The sequence below is a fragment of the Mustela putorius genome, unplaced genomic scaffold (genome assembly GCF_011764305.1).
Source record: "Mustela putorius furo isolate JIRA1106 unplaced genomic scaffold, ASM1176430v1.1 tig00003836_pilon_pilon_pilon, whole genome shotgun sequence".
NCBI lineage: Eukaryota > Metazoa > Chordata > Mammalia > Carnivora > Mustelidae > Mustela > Mustela putorius.
Window position 1 is genome coordinate 38,093,098 of NW_025421989.1, and position 14,570 is coordinate 38,107,667.

The 14,570-nt window shown below is 44.3% G+C and overlaps 1 protein-coding gene across 1 annotated transcript in view; it reads left to right on the top strand.

Moving 5' to 3' along the window:
- The window catches only part of LOC101673386 (amine oxidase [flavin-containing] A), a 68,406-nt gene extending 59,067 nt beyond the window's left edge, over positions 1-9,339 (top strand). Inside the window, exons 11-15 of the mRNA XM_004754926.3 lie at positions 2,582-2,639; positions 4,058-4,155; positions 5,964-6,075; positions 6,280-6,342; positions 6,542-9,339. Of these exons, the coding sequence (XP_004754983.2) occupies positions 2,582-2,639; positions 4,058-4,155; positions 5,964-6,075; positions 6,280-6,342; positions 6,542-6,688 (478 nt within the window). The 3' untranslated portion in view covers positions 6,689-9,339. The remainder of the gene's footprint in view (positions 1-2,581; positions 2,640-4,057; positions 4,156-5,963; positions 6,076-6,279; positions 6,343-6,541) is intronic.
- The last annotated feature ends 5,231 nt before the right edge of the window (positions 9,340-14,570 follow it).

The following is a 14,570-nucleotide window of genomic DNA, read 5'->3' on the forward strand; positions in this document are numbered from 1 at the left end:
GTATTTTGTATTTTTTAACAAGCTTTTTATTTTTATTTATTTATTTTTTAAGATTTTATTTATTTGACACAGAGAGAGAGATCACAAGTAGGCAGAGAAGCAGGCAGAGAGAGAGGGGGAAGCAGGCTCCCCGCTGAGCAGAGAGCCTGATGCGGGGCTCCATCCCAGGACCCTGAGATCATGACCTGAGCCGAACAACGGCAGAGACTTTAACCCACTGAGCCACCCAGGCACCCCAACAAGCTTTTTAAATGATTATGATGAGCAGCCAGATTTAGAAACCAGTGAGTAAACACAATTACAAGAGATTTCCACAGTGACCTCTTTTGACCATCATTTAAAATATGTTTTATTATTTTTAGAGCTCAACTAACATTTTTGATCACTTCATCACTCTAACATTTTTGATTTATCTAACTTTTCCAAATATTTTTACATTTTAATGGGACGAAGGGATGGGGAAGATGACTTCCTAATGGATTTGTATGAACTCATCCTTGACTTACCTGATAACTATAAAATACAGTAAATAATGACTTCCATTTCTATTGTAAGTGGCTTATTGTCCATGCATGAAAAATTAACTGCAAGGTAAGTTGACTGGATTTTAGATTTCATTCTGTTTTAATAAGGATTTTATCTCATGTCCCAAAAATAAGCTCTAAGCATCATTAAACCTTTAGAATAATGATTATCCATATATTTGTTTTCTGATGGACTCTCAAATATTGGAATTCCCTTGTAACACCCACTTGAAGTAGGTAAGAATCTGTCCTCTCATCACAGAGTAGAAAAGAGGCTACTATCCCAAGGATGGATTTTTTTTTTAAGATTTTATTTATTTATCTGACAGAGAGAGATCACAAGTAGGCAGAGAGGCAGGTAGAGAGAAAGGAAGGGAAGCAGGCTCCCTGCTGAGCAGAGACCCCCGATGTGGGACTCTATCCCAGGACCCTGAGATCATGACCTGAGCCGAAGGCAGCGGCGTAGCCCACCGAGCCACCCAGGCACCCCTGAGGATGGATTTTGATTCAGTACATTTTTATTGAGCCTCAGCCTCTTTATTTTTGACATAAGGGGCTTGGATTGGACAGAGAGAGACAGAGGCAGACAGTAGTCTGGAAACTTCTTCCAGTTCTGCCTTTCCTTTATGGTTATTCATCTGCAGTAGGAACAGCTCCTTTAAGGAAACCCAACTTTTCTTGATGTACTGAAACTTATAGAGCTACCTAAATGTTCTAGGACATTACTTCACCAGTAGCCTTTTGTCTCTGAAAACCTTCTGTGGGAACACAGTGGTAATTAGCTAATTGCCACCATGTTTATGATTTCACTTCCTGTTCCTGATTTTACACTGCAGCTCCATGAAATGAAAGTTGTGGGAATTATATAAATGGCCTAAATGTGAGCATTTGGACAAATTTATAAGGTTAGATTTTGTCTCACATCATTCAGAGAAATGGAGGATGTGTTTTAAAAATGTTTTCTAATGGAATCGGCAATTTAAAATCATCTTTTAAAACCTCTTTCTTTTATTACTCGTAAATACAACCTTCGCACCCCTCCTTTACCCCCTCTTCTCGTTTTTGGCCATTTGTCCCCTCACCTTTCAGAACTTGCCTTTCAGATTCGAGGTAAACCCTGCACCACATTTTTTAGCACATTTTCCCCCCAGTTGCTCATTAGCTCATAACAAATACTTTGGAACAGTTTCAATGTTGAAACTATATAAGGATTAAAGAAGGTAAATACCAAAGCATATAACTGGCCCAGTGTGAACGTGTTCAAACAAATCCTGAAATTGAACCATTTATTTTGAAAAGGGGGTGATTTTAGTAAATTAGCACTTTTTAATTTCCCCAAGAGTGGTTGTGAGTTTAAAAATACCTGTTTCAAGGAGCGTTTAGATCAGTGAGTTACTGTGTTTTTTTTTTAAGCTCTACCACATGTCATGAGCTGTGATAGTCATTTACATAATGAATTATGAGGGTAGCCAAAGACTGACTGAGGTAACATCGTGTAGCACATTCCTTGGAAGTACTGTAGACCATTCTGTCACATGCCTGATGACTAGAGTAGAATGACTGTAGGCCTCTCATGGTGTGGCATATTTTATGTTATACTTAAAAGATTAAATGAGTTTTAGGTAAAACATAAGTAGAGGATAGTTAAAAGACACTGTCATGTGGACTGTGGACTCCTAAAAGGGATTATTCTAGAATTCTATGTGTTCCAGAAAAGTGACTTAGCATCATTTCCTATACCGAGTGTACTTCATCGAATCTTATTTTCCCCATTTGAATCTTGAATAGATAGGATATTGGGTAGTAAAAGAGGCAAAACTGTAGAAGGAAAATTCTGTTGCATCTTCAAATTAGATGACCGTATTGAGGCATAGAGCACTGACCCGAGTGCAGAGATTCATGGAACTGTTCATGTTGTGTAGTTACCATTGATTTTAGATTTTCCTTAATACATCTGGTTCATGGGCGAGAGCCAATGGTAATGAGTAAACTCACTGTGTTTATTCTCTACTCCTCGGTTATTACTTCCTTAACATTTTTTAAATTCTTCTTTACAGGAAGAAGAAGATCTGTGAGCTCTATGCCAAAGTATTAGGATCCCAAGAAGCTTTACAAGTAAGAAACCCTCAGCTTTAATCCTTGGAAGGTTCTTCTCTGTTTGCTCTATGTGGTAAAGCAAAGCAGAGTCTGGTTTCCTGACAGTCTTACGAAGAGAATCTTATGAAAGTATATGCTTACTGGAGGATTAACTGTAGTCACAGAAAGGCCAATGAAAGCTGCCATCAGGTGCATGCAGTTTCTGATGCAGCAGTTCCTTGGGCTGTTTTCGTGTTCCCTGGATAACTGGCAGCCAATTGCAATCAGGGCCTGGAGTCACAGGTATTTCCGGGGTGGGTGAGATCAGTTCCAGAACAGAGGTCCTGCCCTCCCATCAAAACCAACTGACTGCTCTGAAGCAAAATCCCAAATATATCCTTGTTTATTGGTGAGCGCACTCTAGCGTATGCTCGACAGGATGGGCAGAATCTAGACTCTCTCACGTCAAAGCCACACTAATGGATTTCTCCATTTGTACAGTTCATTCACAGCTCACGTAGGAATTCCAGTGCTTTCAGTCAACCACCGAAAGGGATGATGGGAATGAAATTCTATCTGAAGCTGCTATTAGCTAGCTGGGGGCTCTTTCAGGGGATTACCTCTGAACTGTTCAGACAATAAACTCACAGACTCCCTTAGGGAAGAACTCAGAGAAGGTTCTCTCATGTCTCTTAGAAACCATTATTCATCTCAGATTGTCCCCATTTTACCAGGGTTCCCATCATTCACTTTCCCAGCTCAGAGAAATGGCTCCAAAAAAAGCCTTTCTCAGACACTATACTTACTTTTTTTTTTTAAGATTTTGTTTATTTATTCTAGAGATAGTGAGAGAGGGGTTTGTGCAGATGGGTGGAGGAGAACGGAGAGAAGGACAAGCAGACTCTGCACTGTGTATAGCACCTGATGCGGGGCTCCATCCGAGGACCCCAAGATCATGACCTGAGCCGAAATCAAGAGTCAGACCCCCAACTGACTGAGCCACCCAGGCCCTCCTGCATTGTGTTTATCTTATGCCTCCTCCCTTCCACCTTTTTTTTTTTTTCAGCTGTAGTAGATGGGGAAGTAAAGTATGTTAGTTTAGAGAATCCAGAGATTTGAGCAGGCCTTTCCAGAATCTCATTGTTGCTGGGGCTTCCCGTAGACTTAGACTAAAGATTTCAGAGTCTGCATGGCAGCACCCTCTCTCCCAGATGCTGGAATATTCCATGCCTTCCCTCATCAAGAGGTCAAAAAAGTCAAAGTATACATCTTTTGTCACTTGATACCTCCTTGAAGGCCATTTACTTGGTATGGTCCTGTTTCCCCTTAAAAAGAAAAACAGGGCCATCTTTATTTTAACGTAAACTTTTGTTATAAAACACACAAGAGCCTTCATGGTTGACCAGTAGTGTTTCAGTTTTGTCTTTCCTTTGGAATTCTCTCCTTACTAAATGCAGCCGGTACATTACGAAGAGAAGAACTGGTGCGAGGAACAGTACTCCGGGGGCTGCTACACTGCTTACTTCCCCCCCGGGATCATGACGCATTATGGCAGGTATGACCCAGACACCATCCTGATTATTCCAAGACATGCACCAACATTTTTTTCTTTTAAAGATTTATTTGTCACCGAGAGAGAGCGCGCGTGTGTGCACAAGTAGGGGGAGCGCAGGCAGAGGGAGAAGGAGACTCCCTCCCGAGCAGGGAGCTCAATGTGGGACTCGATCCCAGGACCTCGGGATCATGACCTGAGCCAAAGGCAGATGCTTAACCTTCTGAGCCACCCAGGCGCCCGTCATGCACCACATAAATTCATAAGCAAAGTTTAGGGGAAATTATAGAAATAGTAGTCAGCATTCCAATTTCAAATGCCCCGTAGTTAGTGTGTAGATTTCTGGGTGTCCATAGGAGAATCAAGATGCTGGTACGTAGGAGCTTAGCCATCAGCACACAGCACAATAGCAGAGCGCCGGTGAGGATTTCAGATGTCAGTGCTCCCACTGTCAGTGCTCCATATGAGCACTCTGCAAGCTGCCATGTCCTCCCACTGGCTTTCTTGAGCCCGATGAGACATCGAGTTTCACGCGACTACCCTAGGCTTCTGGGTGCCCATCTCTACCTACAGACGTTGGCTGCAGACATCTCACTGCAGCCACTTGTCTTCAGCAGAGCTGTCCCTTCCGTGGACAGCTACCCTGTGAGGAGGGGATCTCTGCATGGATTCGGGGAAGCCCAAAGACAGAGCTTCCTGCTGAATGTCTGCAATTCCTGATGGCCTTCCCAGACCCCATGCCATTATCCAAGTGAGGGGCATGGGGAGAGGCGTTTGGGCATAAGCGTGTCACTGGGTAACGTCTGTGGCAGGCTACCTTCCATCAGGTTCCCAGAGGAGCTGAGCTAGAACGTTACCTCCAGCTCACGTGTGTCCACAGAGAAAGAGGGACTTGTTCACTAAGATTTTTCTTTGTTTTTAATATATTGAATCAAATCGTCTTTTTGTTAGTGATAACGGGATTGATGAACTAGAATAGTTCGGAAGGCAGAGTAGAAGCCCAGAAGTGGAAACTAGAATCAAGGACAGGTGAAACCAGAGATTTCTGAATTGGAAAAAGGCGAGAAGACCTTGCGGGTACAGGGTGTGTCACTCGGGAGAGTGGATGAGAATGGCTGCAGACGTGGTTGGTTTCAAAGCTGATGAGCTAAGAGGGGACACTTGCCCATTCAGCCCAGTCCTTCTGTGGTTTTCTTTGCCAAGACCTCTTTGGAAGGGAAGGCCCATTTCCCTGTCCTCAGCCAGTCTCCACATAAATTCACAAAAGCTAACTGTACAGACATGGTTATTTTAAGACGGACAGACTTCTAATCCCTTGGGTCTGTCCTTTGCTGGAAATCATTTCTTCTTCCTGTCTTCCCATTCACCACTGTGTTTCCTCCTGATACCCTGGGAGTGCCCGCTTGGCTGGAGTCTGCTGTCGGATCCCCTCTTGTGAAGACTGCACCCCTTTGGAAAAATGGTGTTGGGAGTAGAATGGACTACAAACAGGAAACCTACAGCCAAGAAATATGATTATAGATTTCATGTGTGTTCTTGTTTTCTGATCCTAGCTGGCTAGGAAAAGGCCAGTGTCACCGTTAGTGACTAATGATCTGACAGCCCAATTCTCTCTGGCTTGAAAGTTCATATCCCTGGGCACAGGCCCAGGGAACAGGGAGGGGCCTTTCACCTTTGGCTTAGCCACACAGGAGTTTTGGAAATGATCTGAGTTGCGCGGTCTTATCTAGGGTAAATAAGGGCAGCAGTGGGCTCAGTGACCTTCTGCGCCTTCCCAAGTAACTGTACGTGCCCTCTCTGTTCTCTCAAAGGGTCATTCGCCAACCGGTTGGCAGGATTTACTTTGCTGGCACAGAGACAGCTACACACTGGAGCGGTTACATGGAAGGGGCAGTAGAAGCCGGTGAACGGGCGGCTAGAGAGGTAAGGCAAGGGGGACATCACTGTTGCCTGAGGCCGGTGGTGGTTTTGGCATCGGGCCTTTCTGGCTCTTGACACAGATAAATGTGCACATCCACTTCTCTGCCACTCCCTCCACTCCTGGGGGAGCTCCTTGATGGCACGTGGGGCCAAGTCCGTGGGGACTTTAGAAGCTCACTTCGTAACACCATGGTCACTTTCTTGTAGGTCTTGAATGCTTTGGGGAAGGTGGCCAAAAAAGACATAAGAGTCCAGGAACCTGAATCAAAGGTGAGTTTCGCGGCTTCCTCTCCATGGGCCAGTGATCGAAGTTTATAAAGCTCTTGACTCTCATCTTCTAGCTCTTAAGGTCATTGTAGATGCCACTGTCAGGCGTATGTCCACGTGTGGGCCTGGCGGATATGTTCTGCCTGCCCTTGTCCAGGCGAAAGAGAGTTGCTCTGCTAATGCTGTCTGCTCATCCATCCAGGATGTTCCAGCTATGGAGATCACCCACACCTTCTGGGAGAGGAACCTCCCTTCCGTGGCAGGCCTACTGAAGATCATTGGCTTCTCCACATCCGTCACCGCCCTGTGGATTGTGGCGTACAAATTCAGGCTGCTGACACGATCTTGAGGTTTCGGCCTCACGCTTTCTGCTTACTCTTTTCACAGCATCATCAAAAGCAAAATGTTGGCAAAGGCCGTATCATTGGACCATCTTTAAATGCACTGGTTTTCACCCATAAGTTTAGTCTCAGTTGGTGTCAACGTAAAAACCACCCAAAGAATCACCTCGTTAATTTCAGTAAGATCAAAGCTCCATCACATTCTTTGCCTTGTGTCATCTAACTTGTGTTGGCTGGTAGAATAAAACCTTGTGACCAGCTCCCTAATTTAAAGATATGTGATTGAAATGCTGATGAGAAACAATTTCTGTGTCCTGTTTTGCTCTTTTATAACTGAAATGCCGAATAATTGCAGAAATGAAGCGGTTCGCTTTCTCTTTGTAGAGGTTGAATAGGAGGCGACCCAGCCTGAGACCGTCCTTTTCACTCCTTGGGAAATGGGGAAGCGTGGGTCCAGAGCCAAGAGGTGGGGCTGAGCCTGGGGATGAGCAGCTCCCCCTTTGGAGGAGGCAGTGAAAGAGAAATGAAAACAATGGAGGTGTAGACCATTGAGGGACATCTTATGGGTCGTCCTGGCCACTTCTTCCTGTGAAGTCTCTAGACATCTAGTCTGATGTTTCAGGCGACTTGCTGTGACTTGTGGTGTAGCTCCCCAGGAAAGCAGAGCAGACTAGTGGTGGGACTGCCCCCCAGAAGGCTTCCTGGTGAGTGCTGCAGGAGACTGAATATAGTAGGCATTTTCTCTTCCTCTTGGAAGATGGCTAGACAGCACGATAACCTCCTCTGCTGATTTAAAAAAAGTATTTTCATTTTTTCAGGTAGACCCTGGCTGTCTGAAGGCCCCTAGTGGTGTATTTTTTTTTCTTTTTTCCTAAGACCACAGTAGAATTAAGCAGATCCGTTAACTTGAATGACGGAGTTACCTTTGAGTAAATATTAACATGCTGATCTCTTTCAAACAGGAACTGAAATACACATGATAAATTCTGATTGCTATTTGTTGAGACTATCAAATAGAGAAAGGAAACTGGGGCTTTATATTATAATCTCACTGACTTTAGTTATTAAGTTTATAACAGACATGAAATTGAGTGGTTTTAATATGAAGACTGAGTTCTCTATTTTAGGAGTAATGTGCACCCAGAGCAGTGCCCACCTCTTTCTGGCCTTCACCATTTAAAAAACTCAGATTTCTTAAAGCCCCCTCCAGAGGTTTCAGCATCTAGGGGGAAAAGTCAACACCAATGTGATCAAAGACAGTTGACAAGGCTCAGTGGACTTGGGTCCACAGGTGGATACAGAGTTCACCTTACCCCATATCATTGATGAATGAGGCATTTCATTTTAGAAGAAGTTTCTAGATAGCTGAAGTTTACTCTATTGTGGACCAAAAATTTTACATAAAAATGTTGCTGGGTATACTTCCACACATTATTCAATAAGATTCGTTCCAGTTTACCTTTTTTAATTAATCAGGTCAATCCTTATGTGTCTTGATCATTTTATACTTTTATAAGAGAGTGATAGATACCATTGTGTATGCACCTCTACTGAATGTCACATGATTGTTTTATAGCTGGTGAATCTACTGCTTCTTCTCTCATACTGCTCTTCCCATTTTCAGGATTTTCATACCCTTATTATCTCCTAATATCTCTTAACCTAATCTCCTATCTTCTTTTGAATGAGAATTAAAGATTTCTAGGGAAAATCAACCCAAGTTTATTACATAATTAACCTTATTAATTCACAAATCTCTGGACCCTGATAATGAGGGCTTAAGGTTTCCAGTTTTGCCTATCCTAAGAGCAAAGAGCAGGATTTTTCCGCCACTCTTTACTTTGTAATTGAAAAGTGTTTTGGCCAACTAGGAGTTTGGGTAATATCTTGGATATGCTCCAGTCCATAAGGAGTTGGTGCCTATTATATCAAACTGCTCAGAGAAATCACAGCCCTGATCTATTTCAGTTGTTTCTGTTCACTTACTGATTAACTTTGTTCTGACACACCTTTTGGGAAATGCTGACTTCAACTTCTTAACTGGCAGGAGTTTTAACGGTAAGGAGGTTGTTAACATTATCTGTATTTAATGCTGAAGGACTCCTGAGTACGTAATTTACCCTCTTTTCAAACTTTTTAGAAGACCAATAATTTACCTAAATGAGATCAGCCCCATTAAACTGTTGATTAAACTGTAGATCAAGCTTAAAAATGAATGCTATTCCAGGTGTGCTGAGATGCGAAATCAGAGCTGAGAATTCCCACCATTTTATTTGTCCACCACCAAGATCCTATAGGTCTTTCTTTCCACCCCAAGAAACTAAAGGCAGTTTAAGCAGCTGATAGAGCCTGGCATCTGCTTCAAAGTCCTGAAGGCTGCGTGAGCCTCAGTCCACAGTAAGGTCGAGAATTAAACTTAAAAAGGTAACCTTTTTGTGACAACTGTTAAAGAAGGTCTTGAACCGCACTGAAGAGAAAATACCGAAGGATCGTGAACTCTGTTTAGTTTGATTGTGAACTTGGTGCCTAGTGTTCTGTCTGAAATGTGCCCCAGTGCTACATGTGGGAGTATGCATATGTGTGTGTTTTGCCGTTGAAGTAATGATTTTGCCCGTATGGTACTGTTTTGTTTGTTAATAAAGTGCACTACCATCCCTGACGCAGAACTGGCTCCTCTTTTTAGTCAGTGAGGGATGGGCTTACAAGGCTACCTCGTACTGACTCCCAAATTCTCACAGTTCCCTTTGACTTTCACATTCTATCAGAGTTTCCTGGGAGATGATCAAATGCTAGAATATTGTGTTCCTGACTGGGTCACAATCAGTGTGGAGTCTAATGGCAGCTTTCTCACCTAAGGAGCTTCTGATGCCTTGAGCCGATCACTGTGGCTCTGTGTCAGTTTCCCCATCTGGAAGAGGGTGGGTTGCACCCAATGACTTCTAAGATTTGTTTCAGGTCATCATCAAGGGATTTATACATTTGTTGCCAGCACTCTGGTAACATTTCGGCCTCTACTGGTATGGCAGAGGCAAAGTCACCCTCTGTCTTGGTTCATTCCTTTTCTTAGATTGGATTCCCTGGAAACAAACAAGCTTGGAGAATAGGGGCAGAAGCTATTGGGGATGGCTCTCAGGAAATACAGCTCAGGGGGGTGAGCAAGGCAAGAGTGGGCAGGAGTTGACCTACTAAGCAATTGCAGCTGAGGCCTCAGCAGATCCTAAGGGGGGAGCTAGGACGGCCCTTCAGAATTGGTCCCCTCTGAAACAAGGGATAGAGCCTCTATCCCTTCCTTAGCTGCCCTCTGAGAACTGGTGTTGCCTTGGGTTGGGTGAGGCAGGTCCAAGGACCATTCCTAGTGAGGAACTTCAGTGAACTGAGATCAGCCTGTATTCCCAGTAGCTGTGGGATCCAGGGAGAGGCACCCACAGTATCCACTTACTCCCCAGGAGAATACAGTTGCCCTTTGTCATGTATGAAACTTGAACTTGAGCTTTGGTTTTACAGATAGAATGGAGTTATCTCCATGAGCCTATCCTTGTTAGATAAGGGAACTGCTTTTAGAAGGTTGTACTTCTGTACTAGCTAGATGGAAGAAAAAACTAAAATTGGAAGAAACTCTAGAAAAGCTTCAATCTCTATCCCAATGAAGAAGTCCCTTCAACAGGTTGCTAACAGATCAAGGTAGGGGGATGTGAATTTATGAGCAGGAGTCCCAAATCGGATGTTCTCAGGAGTGACGCAGCTGAAAATGAACAGCAGTAGGTATGACGCCTTAGGGAACAGTGGGGATTGTGGCTGATCTGGCCAATACCTGCCTCTCTCGGAAGTATCTATATTCAGAGTGCCTTAAAAGATTGTTAACTGATGAAAACGTGTTGAGGCTTTGCTCACAATTGTCAAAATTTTTCTGAAGTCTCTGATAAGTAAGACAAGGCTCGGGTTTACTTCACCGAAATGACAGATTGTTTTAGGATGCCTTTGATTTTCTGCGAAATGGCACCAAGACCAGCAACTATTCTGTAAAACTATTCAGAACAGGGAAGAGAGGCTGGGTTTAGAAGAGCAAAAAGACAAGGGGGAAAAGCACTCCTCCCGAGTCCCTCTTAGACCAGAAATCTCCCTCAAGAGCTAACCCTTCCCTCAGCCCACCTCAGGCAATGCTTATCTCCAGCCCTGTCAATGCTGTGATTGACAAGAACAGTGCCAAACTTTATTGGAAAAATCACATCTTCGCAGTGAGATAGAACTCAGCTCTTCCGTCAGCGTTCCATCTGCGCTGACTACAGTATAATTTCAGTAAACAGGACATCAACATTGGATGGATTTTTAAAACTATGAAGCTGCTGTCCGCTTTATACCAAGGTGATGGGGAAAGTGTCAAGTATGTCTGTTAACCTGAAGGGGCCGGCTGAGACATCAGAGGAACAGACAGTCACTCAACACACAGTTATTGGGCACCTACTATGTGTTGGGAGGCACCGTGCTGGGATTCAGCAGTGAACAAGACAGAGCCCACCTTGTAGAGCACAAAGTCTAGTGTAGAAGCCAAGGAACATGTTCACTGTGAATCTGGTCCGTGCTGTGACAGAAAAACATAGGATATATGACTGCAGGGGAAGTGTTCTGGGGGGACATGAGATTTAAGGGGAAGTTTCTAGGATCTGCCTGAAGCCTTTTTAAGTGTCACTGTGTGGCAACTGAGTGAGAACACTGCCTCGGGCCGAGAAAGGAAGTACAAAATAACAAGATGGAGTCCTAGTCCATTTGCGCTGTCAACAAAACACCGTAAACTGGGTGGCTTGTGACAGCAGAAATTTATTTCTCACAGTTCTGGAGGCTGAAAGTCAAAGATCAAGTCTCCATCAGATTTGGTGTCCAGTAAGAGCCCACTTTCTGGTACCAGATGATGCCTTTTCACTGTGTCCCTTTATGGTAGGAGGGAGTCTTTGTGGCTTCCTTCGTAAGAACACTAATCCCATTCCTGAGGGCTCCACCCTCCTGACCCACGCACCTCCCAAAGGTCCCGCCTTCTAATGCCATCAGCATGAGGGTTAGAATTTCAACAAGAATTTTACGGGGAAAAGCATCCAGTCCCTGGCAGACAGCATGGCGAAAAGGGTAAAGAAAATCACAACCAGCAACCTCGATAAATGCTGAATGTTAAGTCCCATTTGCCCCATGGACCACTGTTCACTACCGAGCCCTTCTCTGCCCCCCGGAGATCTGTATTAACTAGAACTCTCTTCCAGCCCCCTGTACGCAGGGGCCACCTAAATTTGTTTTAAAAGAGTGCCATCTTCTGGCCAAATACTGCTGTTTCAATGGAAAGCCTAAAGTATTCAAGAGTTTCATTCTTGGGGACTAAGTGTCACCTCCAGACACACTTACTTGTCTGTGCTCTCTTACTTCCCAGTTGCTACCTGGATCAGAAATATTTAGTATTTAATATCCACAGCCTTTCTTCTGCCCAAAATCCCCAGAAAGATTGTTTTGTTATGTTGGTTGCTTGGCTTCTACTGTGTCTGTCTGGGTACTGGGTGAGGAAAATGTGTGGGAGCCAAGAAAGAGGTGGAAGGAATTACTTTCACCTCAGTTAGAGCAGGGACCTAATCCAGGAAAAGCAGGAGAGAGCGGCTTAGGGGAGGGGGTAGAAGAGAAAAAGTTCTAGAAAGTCAACTTGGAGCTCTGGAATGTAGCTGGAGAAAAAGGGTTTGCAAAAGCTGCCTTGACCACCTAGGAACCAGAAGGTGAGGAGGGTCTTTAGGAAGTCTGGCTAAGAGTTGTGTGGTGCAGTGAGTACTTTGGGGGGCTAAATTGTGTTTCTTTCAGATACTATATTGTACTGGGACCACCTTAGAAGTCCTCCAAACAGCCTATATTATTCAAGGCTATATAAATTCAGAGAATATATGGCTAATAGTGCCTGGCATCCTGAACTGTGCCTGAATTCTGTGGTTTCAGTTCATGGGATCTCAGACAAACTGAAGACAAGGACCTCAGCAACTGTGCCCTGGAAAGTCCACATCGAGCTGGTAAACTGTGTATCCCAGGCTGGATATACGCTAAATAGGCCTCACGGGGAATTCGATTTATATTGAGAAAGAGAGGTCTGCTTATGCATCCTGTGGCTTCACCTGACTACCACGGACCATTGTGTCAGCATCAACCAGGGAACATGGGAGGTGTGGACATGGGGCCCTTAGGTGGGCCCAAAGAGGCTATGTGAGATGGCCTTTATATTTTTCAGAGCAGGCTGGAGTGTGCCTCCTTAAGCCAAGTTCACTGGGAGGTGGCGGGAGTGGGGTCCATGGAGACAGGCTAAAGGCAGGATCAGCTTCTCTGACAAACCAACCACCTTCGTTATGCCTGCCCTTTTAATCCTGCCGGCTGTATTAGTTTCCTATCCTTCCTATCCCAAATAAACACAAATTCAGTGGCTTAAAACAACACGAACTCATAAAAATATATGTTTATAAAAAATAAAAAAATTAAAAAAAAAAAAAACAACAACAACACGAACTCAAGATCTTATAGCTCCAAAGGTCAAAAGTCTGAAATGAGTCTTACAGGGTTAAAATAAAAAAGTCAATAGAGCTTATTCCTTCTGGAAGCTTCAGGGGAGAATCTATTCCCTGCCTTTTGCAGCATCTAGAGGTTGCTGGCATGTTTGGCTGGTGCCAGATCACTCCGGTCTCTTGCTACCACGGACCCAACACCTCTTCCTCAACTTTCGTCCTCCCAACTCCCTCTTTCTTTTTTTTATGATTTCACTTATTCATTTGACAGAGAGACAGAGAGAGAGCATGAGAGGGGAGAAGGTCAGAGGGAGAAGCAGACTCCCTACTGAGCAGGAAGCCAGATGCGGGACTTGATCCCGAGACTCTGGGATCATGACCGGAGCCAAAGGCAGTCGCTCAACCAACTGAGCCATCCAGGCGCCCCCGACTCTCTCTTAAGGAGGATACTTGTGTTAATAATTGGGCACACTTCATCTGTACCCCAGTGTTCATAGCAGCTGTGGCCACAATCGCCAAACTGTGGAAAGAGCCAAGATGCCCTTCAACAGACGAACGGATAAAGAAGATATGATCCATACATACAATGGAATATTCTGCCTCCATCAGAAAGGATGAATACCCAACTTTTGTATCGACATGGACAGGACTGAAAGAGATTATGCTGAGAGAGTCAATTATTATATGGTTTCACTTACTTGTGGAGCGTAAGGAATAACATGGAGGACATTGGGACATGGAGACGAGAAGGGAGTTGGGGAAAATTGGAATGGGAGACGAACCATGAGAGACTCTGGACTCTGAGAAACAAATGGAGGGTTTTGGAGGGGAGGTGGGGAGGGGGTTGGGTGAACCTGGTGGTGGGTATTCATGGAGCACTGGGTGTGGTGCATAAACAATGAATCTTGGAACACTGAAAAAAAATTTTAATTTAATGAATAAACAAACAAATAAATAAATGATTGGGTCCTGGGTAGTCTCCCCATTTTTTACAATCCTTAACTTAATCATATCTGCAGGGTCCCTTTTGCCATGGAAGGTAATATATTCCTCGCTCCGGGGGTAGGACACGAACGTCTTTGTTAGGGTCATTGTTCAGTCTACAGCATGGACCGTAATGCTCTTCAAAACCAAGGATTAAATGCCAGCATTGCTCAGTCCTCAGATTCCTGCTCTTTGGGGGGCCTGAATCTGGAGCAGCAAGTAGAATGTTGAATGATTTAAGAACAAATGAGCTCTCTCCTTCCCCGAATGCCGTCCCCCACCCCCCTGCCCCACTCCACCACACATACATCTGAGGAGAGCCATTTCTTGGTTTTGTCCTTTAGGTACAAAAAGGCTGGAAAAACTGTGATCCTCAGAAGCAAAGGTCTCA